The sequence below is a fragment of the Convolutriloba macropyga genome, chromosome 6, assembly GCF_964194025.1.
Source record: "Convolutriloba macropyga chromosome 6, txConMacr16.3, whole genome shotgun sequence".
NCBI lineage: Eukaryota > Metazoa > Xenacoelomorpha > Acoela > Convolutidae > Convolutriloba > Convolutriloba macropyga.
In genome coordinates this window covers 52,696,728-52,721,855 of record NC_134473.1, presented here as the reverse complement: position 1 = coordinate 52,721,855, position 25,128 = coordinate 52,696,728, and the positions used below count along the sequence as shown (strand labels likewise).

General features: G+C 36.6%; 2 protein-coding genes across 2 annotated transcripts in view; both read left to right on the top strand.

The window, feature by feature from the left end:
• LOC142341756 (acid phosphatase type 7-like) overlaps positions 1-25,128 on the top strand; it is a 324,947-nt gene that overhangs the window by 60,187 nt on the left and 239,632 nt on the right. The window lies entirely within an intron of this gene.
• Positions 19,187-22,082, top strand: LOC142341749 (tyrosine-protein phosphatase non-receptor type 4-like). Its single transcript, XM_075392926.1, has one exon. The coding sequence runs from the start codon at positions 19,362-19,364 to the stop codon at positions 21,804-21,806; it is 2,445 nt and encodes an 814-aa protein (XP_075249041.1). The 5' UTR covers positions 19,187-19,361; the 3' UTR covers positions 21,807-22,082.

Genomic DNA, 25,128 nt, shown 5'->3' with positions numbered 1-25,128 from the left:
ATATGTAATAAAACTGTTTCAGACAGTAAAAAATACCTCTTGAGTCAGTCAGGGCTTGGTTTTTAACGTTTTCAAACACAATATCTAAATATATTTGTTTCCTGTTGGAGGTGTTTCAGTTCAGACATATTACTGATTAATCATGCGATGTCTACGGGTCGTAGTAACATTACTCATTTATGTTGACGGTATTATTGCGTCAGCGGTTTCGAAATCTTTGTGTCGGCTTCTCTCATCCACATCTTCTACTTGCATTTTCCTTTGTTTAGTGGTAGTTTTCTATAACGTTTTTGATGAAATTTATATGAAAGATTAAGAAAGAACCATTAAGAAAGAACAAAAGAGGGAAAGAAAGAAAGAAATAGAGAAAATAAAAAAGAAATAAAGAAAGAAGTAATTTCCTTAACATTCACTTATAAACAAAAACAGAAAACAGCGAGAACAAATAACGACATCAGACCAATCTTGATTTTTTAGGTTGCCCAAATAAGTTATTGACTACAAACGATTATCTGATATACGTCCATTGGATTTGTTTAAAAAATAGCAAATAAAATATTCAAAAAGGAACTCAACTCAATCGATTCGATAAGCACATTTTCAAAATTATTCTTTTGGTTCAGATATAAATGAATCCAGTTAGCCCCTATTTTGACCAGAGTGATCAATTTTTTATCAAAGGAACAAAGTTGTCACTTCAGTTTGGGTACCCTTGTCTTCATTATTGGGAATGATCTCCATTTTCCGCAACTTTTAGTACGGTAGATCAATTTAGATTAATGCTTAAAACGTATTTAGCTAAGCTCCAGTCTTTTATAAAAAGATGGTTTCTTTTTGTGGGAGGTTACTGTCACCACTTCTACTTTTCCGGTTGTCTGATTTTTATTAGATCAAATTCTTGCAAAAATTTTGCTGTTGTATACCATTGACAGATTTGAGGGCAAATTTAATTTATTCGTATATATGTTCGTCGTAGACAGTCAATATTGAATATTTCACAGTTTTATCACTGCAAATATTGCCCTTTTCTAACAAATATTATTTATTTATTTTTTGATACTGCAACCATTAGATTGAGCGAAGCGCTGAGTACGTTCAGTAACAGTGAACAAAGGTGATAAACAATTTTGGCTTGATGGGCTCTTTTGAACAGTACTGAGAAATTAGTTGACTCTTAGGCACAAAGCACTCCATTATATATAAAAGAGAACAGAGACAAAGTTGGATCTTGAAGAACATCGGTTTTGTTTCACAATAAACGGACTCAAACAGAGTACCACTACTTACAATTTAATGCATTCTATTACTAAGAAAATAGTCAAGCTACTTCCAACAGTTCGCTCGAATCCCATATCTCTCAAGTTCTTCCAGCCAATAGAAATAAACGATTACTGATTGTCCTTTATAGATCTTGAAGTTAATTAATGCTGAGTAACGCATCAATTGTACTACGCTTGAAGCCGAAATAAAATTTTTAGACCTCAACTAACGAAGTTTTATTTATTTTTCGGACAGAATTAAGGTAGAAATTTTCATGCAATTTTGTCCCACTTTACTTAATCTTCGTTTTTTTTTCAATATAGTTCCCGGTTTTTCTTAATATTTTTTTTATTTAAAATAAACCTGTTCTTTTCTTTGACGTAACCTTTTTGAACTATCAACAAACAATTTTGAAACATTTTCATCTCCAAAATTTTTAAAATGGGACAAAATGTTCTGTAACTTTGAGAAAATTTTGATAAAAGGGGAGAGAGCATTGCTATGATCAACGCTTTTCAAATCAAAAACGCTATTTTTTAAGATCTGCATCCTCATCTTTTACAGAGCTATTTGCGAGGGATCTTTATTCGTTTTTTTATCTTCTTTAACATGTTCGCCTCCTCAAAGTAACCGGAAAATGATTATAAAAAACTCAATGTTCTGTGACTTCAACAGAAGCTTGCTTATCTAAAGTTTGATGACCCAAATGGTCCAAACAGGAACTTTATTCACTGAATAATTGGTATTCTTTAGAAGAAATACTTCTTTCTTTTCGTTTTTTTTTCATTTCTGTTCATTTCGTTTTTTTTTTCATTTCTGTTCAGGTCTTTTCTGCTCAACAATTCGAATTTCATGATATTCAAATGCATATCAACGAAAAAAAAGACCAATTTTTTCTCGAATTTAATGTTCTAAAAAATTATCTGTTAAACTAAAAAGTCCTAGATTGCACAAGCGTGTTGGGTTATATTCAATCATAGTTTTAGACGTTTGTTTGTTTTTGCAAATAGCTGCATAAAGAGTTTCTTGTCAATTGTATTCTTCTTACCTTGTAACATTCATAATTACTTCGAATTCCTGTTCTTGGCTACAAAGTCGCTGAATCCACTTGCAATATAGTTTGAATTTTATCTGTTTCGAAAAGCCAGATTTCCATTAGCAGGTTACATCTGGTAGTGCATCAGGACTAGTAATAATCGGTTCTTGCTTTATTTTTTTGCAGCTATTAACGTTAGGGATAATTAAAGTTTTTGAATTATAAAAGTTGAATTTTTTGTTGTGATTATTGTGGACTCAAAAACATGACCTTAGCCCCAACATTGGCTTTCATTTGGCATCTCAAATCTTTTGTTCGCAGATTTTGAGGCTGTAATTCTGTAGTGAATATGAACTCAAACATCATCGAGCTAACACAATTGAAATATTTCTTCTAAAAGTACATACGCAAGAATTGTTTATTTGAAATGTCTGTCCATAAGAAAGTTGAGCGCTCTCGTTCTGTGGTCAAAAAGAGTGAATGAGCGGCAATATCGTAAAACAGTTGGGGGCTGAAACTTTTCAAAAAGGTGACTGTGGCTCATTACAGGCGCTCTGAATATGGGTAAACAATCAGTTGACGTCTGTCAGAGGTTGGGGTCCACTGTGTTACGATTCTATGGCTTGAGATGATGAGGGATAGTTTTTTCGTCATTGATGTATACCTTGAAAAAAAAACGATATGAGAGCTATCTTTTAAAATCAAATAAAGTACAAAATTCGTATAGAATTTAGGCCTAATGGGATCTGTTATTCTTAGTCGAAAACAATACCAATCTATCCTTCTTTAGGTTTAAGCCCAATGACAGGCAAAAGTGACGGAACCATCAAACAGGTTGGGGAAAATGAAGACTGCTCTTTCTGCTCAAGGAAGGATGCAGAGTGGGTTTCGCCTTGTTTGTTTTTGGCCTTCTTTCCCCTTTAAGTTGGGTGAAAAGAGTAACAATGCAAAATCTTGCTTTACAAAAATTTATTTCTACATTTGAAAAAGCTTACCACAAGCAATCAGTCGATTTCAAAGAAAAATCAATCCAGGTCAATTTCATATAAAAACGGTAGTTGCTTATGTGTTTAGTTCTGCTGCATATGTTTCACAACAGCATTTTACTTACTGCCAATGGATTTACAAATGGAAAACTTTCTCTCACATTTACATTTGCTCAAATTTCTTTAAAGCTAGTAGGAAACCTGTCAATTTTCTGATAGAAAAATTGAATTAAACTAAGAGAGAATATCGCTAAACGGAAGATGCTAGAGATTTCAAAAGATTTTTATAGTTTGTTTTTAAATTCACTTTGTCATTAGAAAATTAGTTGAATGATAATATTAATGTAAATGATTTCTCTGTTTGAGAAAACAAAAATTTTTAAACAGTTGCAACTGCTCGTTCACTTTTATCAAAATTTGAAAAAAATCTTGTTGTTAACGCAAAAAGACTTTGAGTCAGTGATAGCAATATATAAAATTCAAAGAAACTTTTGCCTGCAGATCTTCATACAAAATCTTTATGTCAAGCCATTGCCTTTATGGCAAAAACATTGACTGTGGCCCTTGCTTGCTTTGTATCTTATTTATCAGAAATGAGAGGGAAACTAAATTTGGAAATCCCCCAACTCAACTGGTTATTGCACCACGGCTTCCCGGCATTACGTCGTCACAAAGCAATTCGTTTTTTTTTAAATATCAGTCATATGAAATTATTAAGCACAACGTTGAATCGAGAGAAATGTCAAACAAAAAATAAATACTGATAGACAGGACCCGCTTTTTGTAAGTTGTAAGCGAGACAGAACAGGTTTTTGCAGAAAACATCTGGTTAGAGACAGATTTAATGATTTCAGTTTTTTGCCGGATGTAGACAGGTTAAATCGCGAATTAAGGAGCAAAGCAACAAGAGTAAAGAGATATGCAAAATAGGCTCGTCAGAAAAATGTTTTGAAAACATGTGTTTGAGACACCAACCGAAAGATGGGTTTAAAATCTTCACAAAGTTTTGAAAGATTAGAACTTATTCTTTTTACCACTTCTTAACGAGTGTTCCTTTGCGTGATGAAAATGACAAGATGCTTGGATAACTTAAAAAAAATCTAAGTACCAGCAAATTTGTTGCAAGTAATGCAGAGGCGACGTTCTAAACGTTCTAACTGAGAAACTGGTCAATAGCCATTTGCATCAACCAATGGAATAATGACAGATAAAAAAGATTCATCAGGGGCTAAGGACTACGGAATCACAACCGTCCAGACTTCATGGACTTGCTAGAATAGAAAAAAACGATACTCTGTATTGGCCATTTCCCTTGACACCCGTTAGCGTTTACAAGAGGTTCAATAAAATTCTGACTCTTTTTTTCCGGAAATATACAGATGCAAAAAACTGAGACTAACCCGAAAGATGCTAGAACTGCTGTATAATCTACCATATTGGAGGAAAACAAGCAAAAAGTATCCCTGGATGATAAAAAGTTTTCGCCAATGCACCGGTAGAGGAGGCAAAAAAAACTTGCTCGAATAGAACTGTACTTCAGAGACAAATTTTGAGAGACTCCAATAAAAGCAATGAAGAACAATTTCGAGACTAGCTGTAAGGAATGTTCACTTTAGGTGTAAAAAATGTGGTACACGCAATCGGACGTCTTAGCTTTGGTGCTTCGTTGGCCGTAATTCTGACAAAATTGTGGTTTAAATCTTTTGCAAAAACGTTGGAGACACATAGTGAGGCAGGGAGAAAGAAACTTTTGCTAGTGGACAAAAAAAATTGAGTAATTTTTAGAGCATTTTTACAACAAGAACGCTAAAAACTTCCTTGCCCACCCTGAAGTCACTTTCTGAATAACTATATAGTATAAAAAGTTACATGTATGGGGATAAATTTAGTCCACGTTGACCAAACCAGCCCATATCTTATTACTGGAATTGCAGAAAATCAAATGAAAAATTCTCTGGTGGGACAAAAATTTTTTCAATGTTTTGGTACTATGCATGATATTGAAATGGACAAACCCAATGCATGCTGCAGAATTGAAAAACAAATTGAAATTTGAAGCGATCTCCATCAAACAATTAAAACTGGACCTCAAAATGCGTAATGAGTATTTGGGGCGGTAAATAATTGCCTTGACTGCTATTTCCTATAAAAATTTGATACAATATTAAGGTAGAACTGTTTTTTAGTGCAACTTTATTTGCTTTTTTAGCTTTAGTCTACGCTCTACAGTTTTGTAATGGTGGTCTCTATAATTCATGTTTTTCTGTATATTTAAAGTAAACATGTTTTGCTTTTTGACGCAAGTTTTTTATCCTATTGTCAAACAATATCCTATTGTCAAACAATATTTGGCTCTTCATTAAAACCCTATAATGATTCAAAATCTTTTGTCTTTTCTTTTTAAAAAATTGAATACATGTGGACAAATTTTGCGAAGACCAGTATTAAAACAGTTGGAAATTTCATCTATTACGGAAACGCAGACTTTCACTGAACAAAGTACATCAGATTTTGCTTTCAGAATATAACTAGTGATCTACGTTCAACATGTTTTTTTAAATTTACCTTCAAGGATGAGGATAGTTAAAATTTTGAATTACGTGTTATATGATCTAAATATCTCGAAGTTTTAACAAAAGCACAATCGTCGTCCAAAATTTTTTTTTGAATTGGGAGTTTTTGGCGGTAATGCTGTAGTGGAAATGAACTCGAAAAACATCAGGGAATTACTGGTTGACACGTTATTTCTGAAAGTACACAGATACCTGTGTAAAGATGGCTTTTTGGAAATATCCCTTAGCGAGAGAGTTGATTCATCAGCTGTCAGAAAGAGTGAATATGCGTCAAACTCGAAATAATTTGAGATAAACTTTTCCAAAATGTGACTGTGATTTTTTTAAAACCTGACTCAAAAAAGGACAACAATCAATTTGCTTTTGTGAGGGGTGACGTTTTGATATTACGACCTTAAATGAAACACGCTAATCTAAATTTAGATAAATGGAATGGTCCAACCAAGAAACGTATTTATTGAATATACGTGTTAGATCCGGAGATGAAAAACAAAAACTACTTGCATTAATGCTGTTCGAGTAGTTTCTGCTCAGCAAAAAATTCATCATAACATCAAATTCATATCATCACAAATAAGGACTGACTTATTGGACGAACTTAAATTTTAAGTTTTCTGAAAAATTTTCCGTCGATATAAATTTCCTTTTTCTACAAAGGTGGCGGGTTATATACAATTACCTTTTCAAGCGTTTGTTTGTCAATGCAAATATCTACATAACGAACTTCTTGAAATTTAGTCCTACTTTCCAGTGTAGTATTGCAGTGTATCACGACTCCATCCCTTCGAATTTCTATTTTTGGCTAAAAACAATTTTAGCCAGAAACAAAATAGTTGGAAATTTTATCAGTTTCAGAAACTGAGGCTTTTTTGAACAAAGTACAGCAGGTTATATTTTCAGAATGTAACTAAAGTCATCTAAGTTCAACGTTTCATTTTCTAATAGATCTAACAATCGTTGATATTGATCTAACAATCTATTAAAATCAAGGATAAGGATAGTTAAAATTCTTGAATTACGTGTTTTAGGATCTAAATATCTCAAAGTTTTAACGAAAGCGCGATCGTCGGCCAAAAACTTGTCTTTGAAAAAGAATTTCAAATCTGAATTTTACCGAAATTCTGGCAGTAACGCTGTAATGAAATTTAACTCGAAAAACATCAGGCGATCACTGACATATTAGTGATTTAACTAAGCAGTGATTGACATATTAATCAGCTATATGTGAATCAGCATTGAATGATATATTAATTGACTAATTCTAATAGTACACAGATACCCGCGTCAAGATGGCTTTTTGTAATTGTGTTTTTTTGGCGAGAGAGTAGAATTTCCTGCTGTCAAAATGAGTGAACATGCGCCAAACTCGAAAAGAAATGTAAGATTAACTTTTGCAATATATGGCTGTGATTTACTAAAAAAAATCAACTCAAAATGGAATATTCAGTTCACTTTTCTAAGGGTCCTTGACCTTATTTGGCAAAAAATGACATTCGAGAACACCGTAAAGTCCCGATGCACAAAAATATTCAGTAACTTTAAAAATTTGAAACGTAATTTTCAAAAAAAAACAACACAGACAATATGTCGAATTCAAAAAAATCAATCAGAGTCACTTTTATATTTAAACAAATGTAATTGCTTCCGTATTTGTGTGCTATTTTGCTGCATCTTTCCCAGAACAAGCTTTTACTCACTATTAAAGAACAAAAACTTGGAAAAAAATCTAATTTTTACATTTGGCCAGTTTTCTATAAAGTTACTAAAAAACCTATCATTTTTTATGACAAAATTGAATGATACTGAAAATGAATATGTCTAATGCTAGCATTTTCAATTTTTGATTATTATGATTTTCTTTTTAATTGAAATTGTCACTAGCAATTTTATGGAATCAATTTTTTTAAAGTGATTTCACTATTTGTGAGAACAATTTTATTTTACCAGTTGCAACTGCTTTTTATTTTTTTTATCAAATTGTGAAAAATAGATTACGTATTAAACAAGAAAATATTTTAAACATAGATAGCAATACAGAAAAAAAATTGCTTGCAGGTCTGTATACAATATCTGCATTCCATTTATTGCATTGTAATGGCCGAGAACAACGATTGTGAGCAGGGCTTGCCTTGTATCTCACTTTCCAAAACAGCTAAGAGAAATTAAATAAGAAGTGCACCTCCCCAGCTGTTTAACTGGTCGGCGGCCCTCCCGGCACTCCCTCTTCATAAATTGATTGTATTTTTCAAGCCTAATGTCAAATGAAGACATAACACAAAAGAACCATTTGAGAAAATTGTACAACTAAAAAGACACCGCGAGACAGGAAATTACTACTAAAATAGCAGAACATTAACAAAATGATTCTCTGGTTGGACAAAAACCTCGTTCAATGTTGTGGTGCCACGCAGAAAATATGAATTGGATTTACTCGATGCAGGCCGCGGGATTAGAATTCTAACGAGAATTAAAGAAATCTCCATCAAAAAGTCAAAATTTGAGCTCAAAACGCGCGATGAGTACCTGGGAGTTAATTGCGTTTAATTTTGAGAAGAGCTGCTTTGTAAATGATTTTTTTTCTTATCATTTGTCTTTGAACTCATTGAGTAGAATTTTGCGATATAAATTAATTGCGTAGAGATCCTTGAGTAGTCTGACTAGATTTTCCTATACATTTCTTAGAAAAAATAAAATTGTTTTTAGAACCACTTTTATTTACTCTTTAATATACACTGTATAGCTTTAAATGAATTCTCTTGTTATTTTTGTATTCTTGATAACGTTAGGCTTTTTTCATTTATGACTTTTTAAACCAATTATCATAAAATTTGGGCAGTCTATCAAATAAAGCATTTCACAAAAACATCAACTGAAAAAAAAATAAAATGAAAAATAGATACCAAGATAAAGGAAAGTCTTTTCCTGAACTGTCCGGGAGAAAGGACAGGTCTTTGCGGAATAGCTCTTATAACAATTTTGTTACATTGGACGGCGGTGCTGAACAGTGGAGATTTGTCCTGGACGTCTTAACTGTGATAGAAGAATCAATGAAGCGCAACAACTATTGAAATACGGACTGACATGTGAAATATTTTATCAGACGCTCGAGAGAACGTGATTGCAAGCAGACAGAATTTATGGAACTGCTAAAGCTGATTGCAATGGTGCACCGTTTCAGACAGTTCTGTTGATACCCTGTAGTAGTTACGAGAACCTCTATAAGTTTCTGCCTCAATTTCTCCAAAAAGTGACAGGTTTCAAATATAGAAATTTTGTCAAATAATGCTAGAACTGCTCTAGAATTGCCGTTTTGGAGGAACTTTGGTGATAAATGCTTAAACAAGCAATGTACCGGGTAGAGGTAGCAATTAAATTTTTAAAAAATTTACTTCACTGACAAGTTTCCTGAGCATTGGTGGTCACTTAAGAAGAGATTTTTTGAAATTAGCCTTAAGAGACTTTCATCTTAATTGCAATAAAATGTGGTACATGCAATCAAGTGGCAAATCCATGGGAGCTTCATTGACTGTTATTCTGTTAAAATTGTTTTCCAAACCTTTCCAACAGGCCTTAAGGGAACCTCATAAGGGATGTGAGAAAAAAAATCCTGAAACACAGGGAAACTTCATTGATTGTAAAAGACAAGTTACTTTTCGTGGGTAAAGTGTTGAGAGCGAATGATGTAAAAACTCCTTTAAAGCCTATGCGAGAATTGTACCGGCTCGGAATGTATGAACATGCAGGAAATTGTGAGAATATGTTCCTTTGTGCAAAAAGTGTACAACGGAGGAACCACAGGACTTCAAAATTTCAAGAGGTAAGTGGACGACATGGTATGAACTCTTAACAGCAATACGCGAGATTACACTTAGTAAGCGAAATATCTTCACAAAAACTTACAATTCACTCAAGTACCCACCCAACGGGAAGGGGTACCTGACCTTCCTAGATTCGAATAAAAAATAAAAACGACGAATGTAAAATTCGCCGTCGCAGGTATCTAAAGTCTACAAAAATCCTGAACTTCCTTATCTGCGCTGCGTTACAACATAAGAGAAATGCAACCAGGCATTGAAAAAATTTTGATATAACTCTTGAGGAAAATCAATACGTCCAGACAAAAATTCTGTACCCAACTGGTTGCTCATCCAGTATTTTTAATGAGAAGTTGGATAATTAATCATAAACGACGATTACAGGGGTGTGAATTGACAGTAAATTAATGGTTGAGAGGCAAACAATTTGACTTTGAAAGTTCAAAACGTATTCTGTTACATGCTAATAGGGCATTTCGTCAGCCTCAACAATTGAAGGATATTAAGGGATCAGATTGTGGGTCAGAGCTTAAGTTCAAGAAATGAAAACAAAATACCCCGAGAATAACGAAAACTCTGGGCTACAAATAATGATCTATTGGGCGTATTGATTATAAATAAAGTTTAAATATAATTTTTGTAGAAAAATTTGCTCTTTTTTAACCAGCTTCGCAGGAAATTTGAAATTTGGTACTACTACTACTAGTAGTAGTAGTAGTAGTAGTAGTAGTAGTAGTAGTAGTAGTAGTAGTAGTAGTAGTAGTAGTAGTAGTAGTAGTAGCAGCAGCAGCAGTAGTAGTAGTAGTAGTATTAGTAGTAGTAGTAGTAATAGTAGTAGTAGTAGTAGTAGTAGTAGTAGTAGTAGTAGTAATAGTAGTAGTAGTAGTAGTAGTAGTAATAGTAGTAGTAGTAGTAGTAGTAGTAGTAGTAGTAGTAGTAGTAGTAGTAGTAGTAGTAGTAGTAGTAGTAGTAGTAGTAGTAGTAGTAGTAGTAGTAGTAGTAGTAGTAGTAGTAGTAGTAGTAGTAGTAGTAGTAGTAGTAGTAGTAGTAGTAGTAGTAGTAGTAGTAGTAGTAGTAGTAGTAGTAGTAGTAGTAGTAGTAGTAGTAGTAGTAGTAGTAGTAGTAGTAGTAGTAGTAGTAGTAGTAGTAGTAGTAGTAGTAGTAGTAGTAGTACGAAACACTGGTTCGAAACACAAGATGGCCGGAAGCTAAGATTGAAAAGCTTAGCGGTGGCTAAGCCAGCGTTGGTAGCTTCACAACAACAATCTGCGGTAGCAGATTCAGAGTCGCTAGAAAATGAGAGTCGGTCAGTGGTGGCTGACCAAGAGTCTTTAAGATGTCAGAATTATCAGCGGCAATTCAGTACAGTTACCGGACGCGAAGTGCACCAAACAAGATTCTGCAAAGCCGGTTTGTCAAAGAATGTCGTCGACAAGTCAAAGTTCGAGCAACTAGAGGCGAGCCTTGCCTGTGACAAGTGTGAAAGAAAGTTCAAAACAGTCAATGGCCGAAAAGTTCACCAATCGAGATACTGTGGCAAACCTAAAGCAGTTGCCACACGCGTGTTTTCCTGCAAAGTACAAGATGTTCTCGGAAACGAGTTTGAAAACATAGAAGCGTTCAAGTATCTCGGATCATATGTCAGCCTCAAGCATGGAGACCTGCAGGAAGTCAATTGCAAATTTGCAGAAGGTAGACAACGGTTTGCTAACTTCCAAAATCTCTGGAAGAGCAAGCAGCTCAGCGTGCACCTCAAGTGCAATTTGTACAAAGCACTCGTTTTATCAGCCGTGCTGTACAGCTCAGAGACTTGGACTCTTTCGAAATTAATGGAGAGAAAACTTGAGAGTTTCCACTGTGGTTGTCTTCGGAGAATTCTACGTGTGTCATATCTGGAGAAAGCAACGAACGAAGAAATTATGTCAAGATCACGAATGCCCCAACTATCCACGATGATCATGCTCAAACGGATAAAATGGTACGGACACATCCAGAGAATGGAACCAGGACGATTAGCCCGCAGTGCCTTCGATTGGGACCCGCCCGATCAATACGTCCATGCTAGACGCGCTCCTGGGGGGCAACGGAAAACGTGGATGAGTCAAATCGAAGGAGACTGTGTACGAAACAAAGTATCGTTCACCATATTGCAGGAGAAAGCAGCAACCGGGTCAAAGAATGCCTTCAACAATTTCGTCGTACATCACTTCACAGAATAACCAAACAAATAACTCTTCTTGTTTTGTTTGTATTTGTTGCCAACCGTGCCTTTATTTCATATTTGGAATTAAAGTGTTGAAACAGTAGTAGTAGTAGTAGTAGTAGTAGTAGTAGTAGTAGTAGTAGTAGTAGTAGTAGTAGTAGTAGTAGTAGTAGTAGTAGTAGCAGTAGTAGTAGTAGTAGTTGTAGTAGTAGTAGTAGTAGTAGTAGTAGTAGTAGTAGTAGTAGTAGTAGTAGTAGTAGTAATAGTAGTAGTAGATCACGCTTCAAGAAATAGTTCCACGGGTTATTCAACCTACAAGTTTAAAATTAGCACAAATTTTGATGATTAGAGTTTGAGTTTAGACATTGGGCTGCAGTTTCCACAGAGGAATAAAATGCGCCATGAGCAGAAATCATTTTCATTTTACTGTAGAAACATTCGCCAATATATGTCGGTGAGAATTTTTGGTTGATATTGTCTGAGTTGGAAAGTAGAGTAGGCCGAAAGATGTTCAACAAGTGTAGTGTGCGGTCAAAGAAGATGGAATCTGCCTTCATTATTCTTCTTATTTTTCACAACGAACTCGTTTTTTTGCCTAGTTTCGTCATGGTTACAATCTCCCGTATATGTTCAGAAAAGTTAGCTTATTTGTTTGCGAGTATATTGAGGAGGAAGAGAAGGTCATGTAACTTGAAGTAGAATGACAGCGGTAGTAGATTGAGGCGTTCAAGTCTATCTTTGTATGTCTTTTTTGATAGAACGATCTTGATCCACAATGTTGCTTTACTTTGTAGCATTTCTAGTGCTTCATATCTCCCTTACTGGCGTACCAGACTTGGGATGCGTAGGCTACGACAGGTACAACAAAGCCAGTATAAGCGTTCAGTTTAGTTTTCCAGCTTGCGATTTTTGAGATATTACGTTTTAAGAAATAGAATGCTCGCCAAGCTTTGTTGAGTCGTGTGTTACAATTCAATCTCCACGTCAGGTTATTAATCATCAGAACACCAAGGTCCCGTTGATATAAAGCTGAGGCAAGAGTTGTTCCATTGACCCTACCATCAAACACTCCTCGGAGGCTCAGGCTAACATATTTTTCGGCATTGAGATTCATTTCATTTTCTATACTCTATTTGTTGATCTGATTTAGGTCTTGCTGTAGGTGTACTGCTGACTTTGAAATTAATTTGAAGTGAGTGGTCTGCATATGCATAAGGAATGATGAGGGTAACTAAATTACACAGGTCGTTCACATAAACGATAAAGAACAGGTGACCCAGTATAGAACCTTATGGAACACCTTTGGTGACAGGAATGTATGGAGATGAGGCGTCACTTATCTTTACGCGTTGAGGTCAATGCGACCAGTAACTACCTATCGTGCTGAGTAGTTTTCCTCCTAGTCCGTGCTGAGACAATTTGTCGACAAGTTGTAGATGAGGAACTGAGTCGAAAATCTTTTGAAGATTGAGATACAGGATATGGAATTCGTTCCTATCTTGGGAATCATGGTCATTGTGAATTTCGTCAACAAAGAAGAAGAGATGTAGTATCGCCGAGTGGTTCTTTCGAAAACCAAACTGTGCATTTTTTAAACTTGTGGACAGAAAGTTGTATCATTTTTTGAACACAACTCTTTCAAAGACTTTGGATATGTTGCATAGCAAGCTGATTGGTCGATAATGTTCAACGTCAAATTTATCTCCGTCCTTTAAGATTGGACTGACATTTTTTCCACAGCTGTGAATATTTGCCATTGTTTATACAAATTTGGAAAATAAGCGTTAAAAACTTTGACAGGCATGGAAGACTTTCAAGGTTATGTTGTTAATCTTATCAGGCCCAGTGGCTTTCGTTACATCTAGTGAGATGACGACAGATCGGACATACTTTTGGGAGTTTCTAAGAGCATTGAATAGAGCAGCATCAGCTTCTGTGTCTTTAGTGAGCTCGCGACTTTGAGTGACGACACTTGCAAAGAAATGTTTGATTATTTCACATTTCTTTCTAACATCTGCAGTTTTTTCGCCCTTGCATTGCATTGTATTCGGAACTCTTTTTCCGCATTTGAGTGCTTCTTAGGTACTTCTGAATGCAGGAAAATCGCTGACCCTTGAAGATTTTCTCTTCAAATATAACTTTGTCATCCTCAATTGCCCTCTTGACCCTCTTTTCTAGATTTTTCAGCTTGAGTAACCGCGAGAGTGTCTAATTCCGATCCAATTTTGGCCTTTGGGTGTTATTTTGGCTTGACTAGATGTGAAGTCTCCTTGATTGCCCATAGTGGAAGACTGCTTCGATGACTTGTGACGCGTGGAATGTTTTTGTTGATATGATCTTTGATCCACATATACCACTGATTAGCTAGCTTGTCCACATTACTGAAGCAAAAAGGCGAGAATGGTTCTTCGGAAATTGCTTTTGAGAAGTTTATCCAGTCTGTTTTCTTATAGGCATACTTAAAAACCGTGCGTGCATTTTCGTGCACTGCATACGCGTCAAGCACGGATCGTATTGCTACGTGTTCGGGGCAATTGTTGTTGTCTAGTGAGTACTGAGTTTTAAGACTTTGGTCTTGAGTAAAGGAGAGAAAAATTCGGGTTTGTTGACTAGGAAAACGTCGACAAGTTTTTGTTCGGTTGATATTAAAATTTGAGAGAAGCTTTGATGAGCGAGTTTTTCCACGATTGGGTATTCGTATTCATCTTCCGAGCTCATTGCCTTCCAATCAGTGTGATTCATGTTGAGGTCACCGGTTATCAGTACCAGTTTGTTATCTTCTAGGTCTTTGCAGTGGAGGAACTCAAGAGGAGCGAGTATGATTTATAGTAGGATTCTGTATGGACTCTCTTTCGGTGGGTTGTAAATGCAGGAGAGAAGGAAGGTGGTCCGATCATAGGTAAATTCTACGGCAACATGTTCCACCAAAATTTTGTTTTCTTGTACTTCGTGAATTAGGTTCTTCAGAGCTAGCCTTACGCCACCGTGCTTTCTTTCGACAGTGTTAGATTCCAGATCGCTTCGAACAATTGTGAAGTTGAGTAGAAACAAAGATTCACTGGGTATGTCTTCTGTCAGCCACGTTTGGGTCAGACATATGATGTCTTAGTCTCTTGATGTGGCAATTGAGTTGGCCAGAGCGAATCGTCTTCGCAGGTTGATCAGACTTCTGGCGTTAAAATGAGTGTATTTAAGGGGCTTAGTCAACTCAGTTGTTGAGGGGAGCCGTTTTCTTCTGGCTTGGCTTTGAATTCAATCCATTTGTTACCTACCAGTTTTTCCAGTCTTGCTTTTCAAACAAGCAAGGTCTTTTTGTTGATGCCTGAGTTGATCATTTTTCTGAGCTGCAGAAGCAGTTGATTCTGCTTGGCTTGATCTTCTGGCCTCAGTTCACGACCTATACAGACTAATTTCTCGTTGGTCTTTAGTTTGCCAACCGACAACATGATAAGCTTTCAATATTGCCCATTGGGTATTTTGACCACCATTCCGAAAGTTTTGTCACATTGAGGTTTTTGATGTCGAGCCACAGCGTCTACTGGAGCTTCGACGTTGAGATGTTGAAAAATCATCTTCAGTTCTCCAAGATCATCTTCGTATTTTTCTTGGCTTGATTGGGCTTTAGACTCTGGAATTCCACGTATGCCGATTCTATTGTAGTCTTTCTCTTTCCTGCTGTAGAAAATTTTTGATGTTGTATTGCGCTGTGCTTCGAAAGTTTTGTTAAGAGTAATTTCTTTGATTTCAGCTATCATTTTTCGATTTTGTCGATGTTCGTCAATGACAATGGTGACTTCAGTGAATTCCTGGTAGTTGTTGTTCTTGCCTTCCGTTATAGACATCTGGAGGACTTCGATTTCCTGCTTGACTTAATTGAGACTGTCACTCAGTTTGCTGCTTTCGCGAGAGACATCTATGATGTTGAGCAGATTGCCTCTCTGGTTATTGGCTACACATTCGTTGCAAATTAGTAGGACGTTTAGATTTATTTCCACCAAATCGTAGATGGTTTTTTCAGTAATGCCAGTGCAATTGGTTGTAAAATGCTTAGAATCACCACACGCAATGCATAGGAAAATGGCTTTTTTATTACTGATCGCTTTTGTGCAAGTTTTTCAGGTTCCTATACCGTTCCTGCTCTTGTTAAACCTTTCTATTTTTCCGTTCAACCTCACCGGCAATTCCACGGGAGAAAAACCTCCGAAGTCCTCGTTTCGGTCGAATTTGGAAAATTTAAGAGGCTAAAAGAAATTACAACTTACAAACTTACCAAGTTAAGGACTCACCTATGTTCCTTTGGCACGCCTTTTTATTTGGTTTAGATTTTTTGGGTTTTCCTGTTTTCTGATTTTTTGGTACAACATAGTGGTCTGCTGTTTTACGTTCTTGGCGATTCCTTTGGCTTTTTTTCCTTCGATTCTTTGTTGGTCTTGAAGAGATGTTTCAATATTACCTTAGGCTGTTAGCGTGGAAAAGAACTATCGTTAGGAGCGAAAAATCAATTTCTAGGGGTGGGTGCACGCTGGAGACTTCCCGATAATAGACTGGAGCGCGCTAATTTCGTTTGGAGAGGAGGTTTCTGTTGACCAGTGAAGTAAGCAAATCTGACTTAACTAAGTCTTAGGATATGTCAAGTGTACCTTCTCTTTTGACGTAAACAACTGCTGCAATTTGGTGTTTATATAGGGTTAGATAATTGATTAATTCTTGTGATTTTGCTGGTTGTTGTTACTTCGGTGTGGGGATATTGTGTTGTTAATGACTTCGTGCCAAATTATAATGTTTCGAGTTTGTTGCGGACTTCTACAATAAACCAAACGTTTTGCAGAATCTTGCGTGAGTTTCTTGCGTTTGGAACCAAAGATAAGCCAGGGATAGCAGTGCATTTTCTTTGAAGTCGTCACTCTGAAGTGTATTTAAGTGAATTGAGTGTTCTGTGCAATGAGCTGGCACCGATGATATACATTAGTCTTATTTCTAAAATCCCCGCAAGGAGGCTTCTTCAGTACAAGACTTGCCTGTAACATATCATAACTATTTAATTTTTTTAAGTAAACAACTTAAAATTCCAAATAGTTGCATGTGAATAGTTTAAGTAAAGGACTTTAGAAGACAATGACGGGGGCTATAAGTTATCTGAACTCCCAGTTGAAGGAGGTCTATAATGGTACGGGCACATGGGGTCTGTGTAGCTGTCCTCTATGAGAGTTGTTTCGGCGCTTTTCGAGCTGATGGCCCAGCTCCACCAGTGCTTGCTAAAACAATCAGACAAAACGTTGCATCTTCGACATCCCTTGTTCTTCGTAGATATTGGTTCTTTTTATAGATTGGTGATTCTTTTAGGCTTCGTTACTGCTTCCGGCCAAGATTTTGCAAGCGGGTTGCAAGTTTTTACAGCTAAGTATGTTTCGTTTAACTTGAATTCCCAAACTACGCAGGCTTTGGAGTATCATCTTGCAACATCATCAGGTGTTTTAAGAGCAAAGTATTAACTCTTGCAAGGGCTGAAGATTAAGTGAGATATCATCAGCATGGCGGACATGACTTATCAGATTCGCAAAGGAATCGCAGTTTATTTTGTGTCGTGCGTTTATCCTGCTTTCGGACAATGGAGGGCATGTGTGACATAATAAAAACACGTTAACTGGGTCCCAACCACAGCGAAAGGCAATGCCATTACGAAACTTGCTTTTCGTCAGGTGAAAGTGATGTTACAATGGAATAGCGTTCAACCAGCTTGATGCTCCTTAATCAGTAGCTTAGTCGAGTGAGGGAATCTTGTTCTTATTCAATCCGCTTTTATTTGTTGTCTTTCCATTTGATATCAAGCTCTTTCTTTTTAAAATTTCATATAAGATTTGCTGTTGTTTTGGCTTCGAGCTGAGATGGGGTAAAGCATATTATTATTATTATTATTATTATTATTATTATTATTATTATTATTATCATGGCTTCCACAAACGTGAGGGACTGCTCCCGCAAAAATTATATAAATAGATGAATCATACCAGTTTAAGTTTGTTTGTTAAGTTTATTTCTTTTGAGGACCGACATTTTTTGCAGAGACAGATAAATGTTATGGAACACGAATTTTCGATGCTGAAATAAATATTATAGTACTTCCACATCAAGTTTAAGATTCGATTTTTGAGTCCGACTGGTTGAAAGAAATTAACAATTGAATCAATGATATTTGCTCTATATGTGGTTCGATAGAAAAAATTTGACCGCTGAAATTCTTTTTTGATTTCAGGCAACACAAACCGAAAACTTGACCGTCTTTGCACAATATTAATATGCTCGCTGATGTTGAACGCATAATAATTGTTCACCAATTTCGATAGCAAGAGAAGATCTGTTAGCACAATGTAATAGTTGAGAGGTAATAAGTTCAGGGATCTCAGTCGTTCGCAATAATCAAGGTTCGGTAGGATCCATTTCGAAACTTTTTCTCGAGATTTTTCAAGGAGTCGCATGTCAGATTTTGAAGGCATATAACAGTTAGATCCATAGATTAAGATTGGAATAAGCGTACTCTTATAAAGATTTAGTTTTGCAGTAACGGTCAGGAGATATGATGTGTTTCTTTTAATTTGGTGGAAGAATTTGTTGGCTTTACCAGTCCGCAATTCTACATGTTCCTTCCAAGTGAGGCTGTCGTTCATAGTGATACCAAGGTCCTCCACAGTTCTCGATTGTTCCAGGGACCATTGACCCAAAACCGGACTTAATTTCGACTTGATATTGAAATTTATGTACTTACATTTCGATAAATTGAAGCTGATGTTATTTTCGTAACTCCAACGCATTATTGAATCTAGATCTTGTTTGATTCCGTGTGCGTTTCCAAGATTTTCATTATATAATAATTTGAGATCGTCAGCAAAAAGAAAGACTTTGGAGTTGAAAACAGTTTCAGGTAAGTCATTAATGAAAATAAGAAAAAGTAGGGGCCCAAGTATTGAGCCCTGAGGTACACCCGAGGTGACCGGCGAATTCTATGAAAGTTGAATATGAAAGTTGAATTGATCGTTCGTATTCTTTAAAACGGTCTTCAGGGTAAAAAAATGTTTAGGCCACCCTCACTTTTCAGTTACCCTCCCATGGCCACCCTATCTCACTTCGGAGCCCATGCGTAACCCTAATTATGCCATAAAAGTGATCAATATCACGGGGAGAGCTAATAATTGTCTGGCGGTGACATGAAACTAGTAATGGTTGAAATCAAGCTCATTTTCGAGAATCAAACTTTAAGAAATACTCCAAAAACTGGTCAGCCTTGACAAAAATGTCCCTAATTTGTTTGCTGTGTGATTTTGAAATATAGTCCTTGCCTTAGCTTTGTTAATGCCTAGGGTTTTTTAGAACGAATGACACCTTTATCAACAAATGGATCTTTCAAGTAGCATATAGTGATTTGTAAACATCTAATAACACATATAAATGCCAAAGCCATAGAAAAGACGCTGCCAGTTCACTGAAGTCCCAATGTCTGTCGCTCCCGCACTGGTAAACTGCACAATACAGTTTTACCACAGCAATGACACGACCCAAGTAGATGTGCCGCGCGTAGCAAAAGGATCTGAGCTGTATGAGCAAGTCACGCGCGTTCTTCTTATAAATGGCGAATTTCCCAAGCACCTATTTGGTCTCGAATTTGCCGACAATGTAGTTGAACATCGAAAATGGCTTGACTTGAACAAACAACTCAAGCTCCAAATCCCACCTCACGTTACCGCTGTCAAGTTCAATTTCAAAATAAAATTTTTTGAGCTTGAACCTCACAAGAAAATTGAGGGATTTACTCAAAGGTTGTACATAGCTCAGCTAGTTGCAATGCTTAAAGAAGGATCTTTAAAACCTCAGCTGACAGCCAACTCAAACAACGACTCTGTCTCTCAAATTGGTGCTTACATGCTGTTCATTTTCAGTGGACGATACGCTCAGATAGAAGCTGACCACGGCACCTACTCCAAGTATCTCAAAACTTCCCTTCCCAATGATCTGATTGTCAGACATCCTATGATTATTCAAAAAGCAGTCGAAATCTACAAAAACTTGACAAAGACGCTGAACGAAAGACCCGGCGCAGCCAAGAAAAGCTTAGATGAAATCGCTAAAGATGCATTCTTAGAAGCGGTCTCAAAAATTGACCGGTACGGTTTCCAGTTCTATCAAGGAACTCAAGCACCTGGAGCAACTCCGATTGAAATAGGCGTTTCTATGGAAAAAATATCAATATTTCAGCGAGACAAAATAGTCCGAAACCTGCGTTGGCAAGAAATTCTAAAACTAGCATTCAAGAATGAATTATTTACTATTGAGGTCTTCGACGAGGAACTCAGTCAACAGAACTCCGAACAAGAAACTCTCACTTTCAGTTTCAATCACTATCGAACTGCAAAGGAGTTCTGGCACACATGCGTTGATCACCATTCAATGTATCGTAGTGCGCAGGGAGCCTCACCTGTTGGAACTCCCCCGCTGGACCGCGACAAGCAGCTTCCGAAACGCCAGTCCGAATCTACAACGCATCATACACTCGGAAGATCATCGACTGATCAGATGCCGAATGGCCAACCTCCCTCTACTTCGAATTTCAGCAATAAGGGCACAACGTCAACAATGGGTGCCACGATAGAAGAGCCTAGTGCAGCTACAGACAGCAAATCCTCGCAAGACATGCATGTTGCTACTCTAGCGTATTTGGACCCTAACTTCTCAGTTAACCCGCCTCATTTCAGACGGCGAAACCTCACGGTAGCTCCCAACGATAGAGGCAAGTTTGGTTTCTCTTTCGAAGGAGGAGATGGTAAACGAGTTAACGTCACCAAAATTGATCCTGCTGGAGCAGCTAGAAACTGCAACCCGCCTCTGAATGAAGGTGATGAAATTCTAGAGATCTTCGGTAAAACCGCTCAGAAAATGTCAGCTGCAGACATTACGAATCAAATTCGTGAAACGGGCGCTAGAATGCAAAGCTTGCAATTAACGGTCTTAACACAGGTTCCAGATGAGAGCACTTGTTCCTCGCCTCTGGAAACAAGTATTAATGAAATGAGAGACCAGCTTCATTTACAAAGCGATCTTGCCAATGCTTTCCACAATTTGGAGAAGAAAAAGCCTTCGGGTACCTTTAAAATTGCGGAGAAAAACTACGGGAAGAACCGGTACAATGATGTGTGGCCCTATGATGATACCAGGGTCGCCCTGAACTCTGAATGCGACTACATCAACGCAAGTTACGTCAAGGTTCAGAACCCTGACGGAAGTGTGTTGAAGTACATAGCTGCACAGGGACCTCTAGATCAAACAGTGGAGGACTTTTGGAGGATGATCTACGAGAAGAAGATTTCACATGTCATCATGGTAACCGCCCTCAAAGAAAGAGACATTAAGAAGTGTGTGAAATATTGGCCGGATATCAACTGCCCCACTCCAACTGCGGGCAATGAGTTCTTAATTGACTGCACCTCCGAGCAACAAAATGACGATGGCTTCACCACTCGCAATTTGACCCTCAGGAAAACTCGGGAGGCGACTGTCAGAGATGTCGTACAGTGCCAGTACCACGACTGGCCTGATCATGGTGTACCGCAAGGAACTGACAACTTCCTCAAGTTCATTCAGCGTATTCGTGAGTTCCGCACAGGCAACCCTAACGAGAATATATTAGTGCACTGCAGTGCAGGAATCGGGCGCACTGGTGTGGTTATTTTAACCGAAGCGAGCTTCAAAAGAATTGACATGAATGAACCCCTACCCCTCATTCAGATCCTGAAGGAAATGAGATCACAGAGACCCCAGCTAATTCAAAACTTTGCCCAGTTTTCCTACGTGTGCAGGGCGATTTTAGCCTATTTTGAAGTTAGACAACGTAGAACAACGGGCAACTCTCTGAAAAGTAATCAAAATAGTAATAGCAAGTCGTAGGATTTGTTAAATTTGCTCCCGTTAGTAATTCTTTATAAATAAATAATTTAATGCAGAAATGGTGGTGTTGTTTTGTGATGATGTTAATAGTAATGATAATGTTTCTTGGTACTTTTTTCGTTATTTGAGATGCTACAAATTTTATTGTCAAATTGTTTCAATTTTGGATTTCAACCTCTAGATGATACGAACCCGCTGTATCACATTAGTATGCCGCATTAGTATAACAACCAAAAACCAGCAAGCTCAACTTTCCAGAAAGTTCTAATTAATCATTTGTCACTTAATCAATCTTTCTTGAAAAAAATTGGAATTTGAAGGGAAAGTTGAGCTACTCTGCGTTTCATCTCACAATTAGATCTGCCCCATAATTTTTGCACAACTTTACAACAATCGATTAGGACGCGATTGCAGCAGTGCTAATACTATTTAATTCGACCTGAATTTTATACCAAGTAGAAATTTTTCATTGTACTAATATTTCGATCTTATTCATTCCATTTCAAGCCGGTTCTCAGCCTCGAAATCAAGGAAGACTCAAGCCAGTGTATTATCAATATAACCAATAGTTTCTGTATCGAAAGTTTGTTTAGTGAACTCGATCGATGAACGGTCAATAAAATTAAATATCAAATTTCATCAATGAATGTTCAGAGCTATAAGTGGACGCACAGAAAGCCGAAGTTTCGCTAAGCCCAATTTCTTTATGTTTATAGCTTAAATGCATTTTGATTGGCCGCATTTTAATATCAGAGCACTGATAGAACATGATTACTTGAAGCCATTGCTAAAAATAAGTATGTATATTGAGGTTTGAAAGCGGTCATACTCTGCAAAGAACTTGTCATCAGATAAAGTGTTGGCCACTTTTATTGACTTTGCCTCTTTAAATCGCCGCTTTTTCGGCTAGATGTTATTTCGGCTTTCTGATACTTGTAAACTAAATTGCAAGGTGATGCTAGCAAAACTCTACAAAGTATCGAGATCAAATCTGAATGAATTTGAAGCTCGTTTGATGGGTGTAAAATATGGTAGTAGGGTCAAATTAAGAAAGAGAGGCTTGAAATGGGCACGCATGATGTAAGAGCAGATATTGTGATGACTATACCATCTGTGTTAATGTTTGTTGTTTACTGATTAACGATTAGCAGTCCAATTGAGGAATAGCAGCGGCTTATGTATAACAAACATACATACATACAATTGAGAGACGCAATTGATTCACGTGAGAGCATTTTCTCCTAATTGGCATATTGAACCAATTGAAACAAAGATCAGTCTCAATTCAAATTTTCAAATCACATTTTCCGTCTTCAAGTTTACGATTTCTTATGTAATCAATGCAGTCAACTGTTATCTGATCTCTGTAGAACGCGCTAGATAGAGATGTGACATGGTTATTGGACGAAACGGTTTGAGCACACCTTGAAGCTGTATTGCACGCTTCAAAATATATCTTCGTTTGTTCGTGTTAAATGTTGGTATTTGCACTTGAATGAAAATTGTCGCAATTAATTGCGTACTTTTGTTGTTAATTGCTTTCAAGCAAAGTTTTTTTAGCAGTTGTATCAGTCCTGTTGGTATTCTTTTGAGCGATTTTATTTTCGGCAGATTTTTGGTATGACTGTTTCGTCGTCTGACTTCTTCACTTTTTCGTCACTTTTTCAAGCTCGACTTTTGTGTTGAATTGTTTTATTATTCAGAATTTAAAATCACCAAATCTATGGAAATTTTTTGTCAAAAAATCAAGTGGAAAGGGCGCGTAAGCTAATTTAATTTTCCAATCCAAACCTTGTGCTATTAAGTGAACTTCATTAAAATTTGAAGCCCTTTCGGTAATGCCCCCTTACTGTAGTAGTTTTTAATTCATCAGGGGCCCGTTGGTCATTTGAGAGCATTTCGTCTGACATTAATCGGTTAGCTTTAACAGCCGCCCTCATTTTTTCAGCAAGCTATCGTTGCGCTCCTATTGTTACGACCCGAAGAGATTATTTGAATTCTACAGGTTTTCACGACTCGGAGAGGAGTATTGATATTCTGCAGGTTTTGACGACTCGAAGAGGAGTATTGGTATTCTACAGGTTTTCTTGGTATTGGTTTTGTTGAAATTTTTTGTTCAAACGGCGTTTTGACCTAAAAGCGAGAGTGATCAAAATTATTGTATGAACTATTTTGTGCAGAATGAGAGAAGTTTTTTGATCATGCTCTGCGTTCAGTGATTGACTTTTCGATTTTGAAAAGTGCTTTTGGGAGAATAGCGCATATAGATAACCGGTTTTGGTCTTTTTTCGCCCATTTGGTTCAATTTTTTCCCTGTACTTTGGTTTTTCGTATAAATAGTTTTTGACCAATGATGCATTAATATGTAGTTCTCTAGAATTGATACCACAGAGTTTTGGAGAGCCTAATAATAAATGGCATATATTCTATTTGTTAGTTAATTTTTGGATTTTTTCGTTGACCTCTTTATTTAGATCTATCTTTTCCTGAAAAAATAGTGTATGTGGCAACGTCCCGTGGTGGATTAATGCTTTAAGCACTTCTCTTTAGGTTAGTTATTTTTGTTATATAGAGTTATACATATACTAATCCGAATTTTGCGATTTTGTCCAATTTTTCTTTTTTTGTGCTCCAGTTAATAGAATGTCTTTCTGTGCACAGGCATGCATTTTTTCGCTAAATGTTTTAGTGTTTCGAATCTTCAGTTTTTTTTTAAATAGACGAGAAGTTGAGAGTGTAGTTTTCTGAGTCATGAATGCTACGTAACATTTTCTGTTTTTATACTTCATTTTTGATTTTTTTAACTTCTGTTTGATGTTCTATTTTTAATTTTAAACTTTCAAAATTTAGGCAGTAATCCTTTTGTTTCTGTTTTATTTCGCTATGTTTTCTTATCACCCGTACTTAAGCATGTATTGTTCCAGAATTATCGGCGGACCTAGAATTTTTTATCAATTTTTTTTATCTCTTAGAAACTTTTACTTATTTCATCCCTTTTCAAAATTTTCAAGGTTTTCAATTTTTTTTATTTTGCAATTGATTTCATATAAAATGTAGCTCTTAGACTTTAATGAAATTAGTTTTAGCAATTTAAACTGATATTTGTTTTCTGCGAATTGCTTCGGAGCTAAGTAGACGATTTTTTTGTTTTTGAGTTTTACGATGTTCGTTTGTTTTCAAGATTTTTTCAATTTTGCATTAGTTTCGGCGTCTTTTTGGCTTTGACGCCTAAATACTCTGACGCCAAAGGAATTTGTTTAGTGTTTTTTGAGTCCTCTTAATTTAAGTTTTTTTGAGGAATGCAATTTGTTTTCTGAGAATG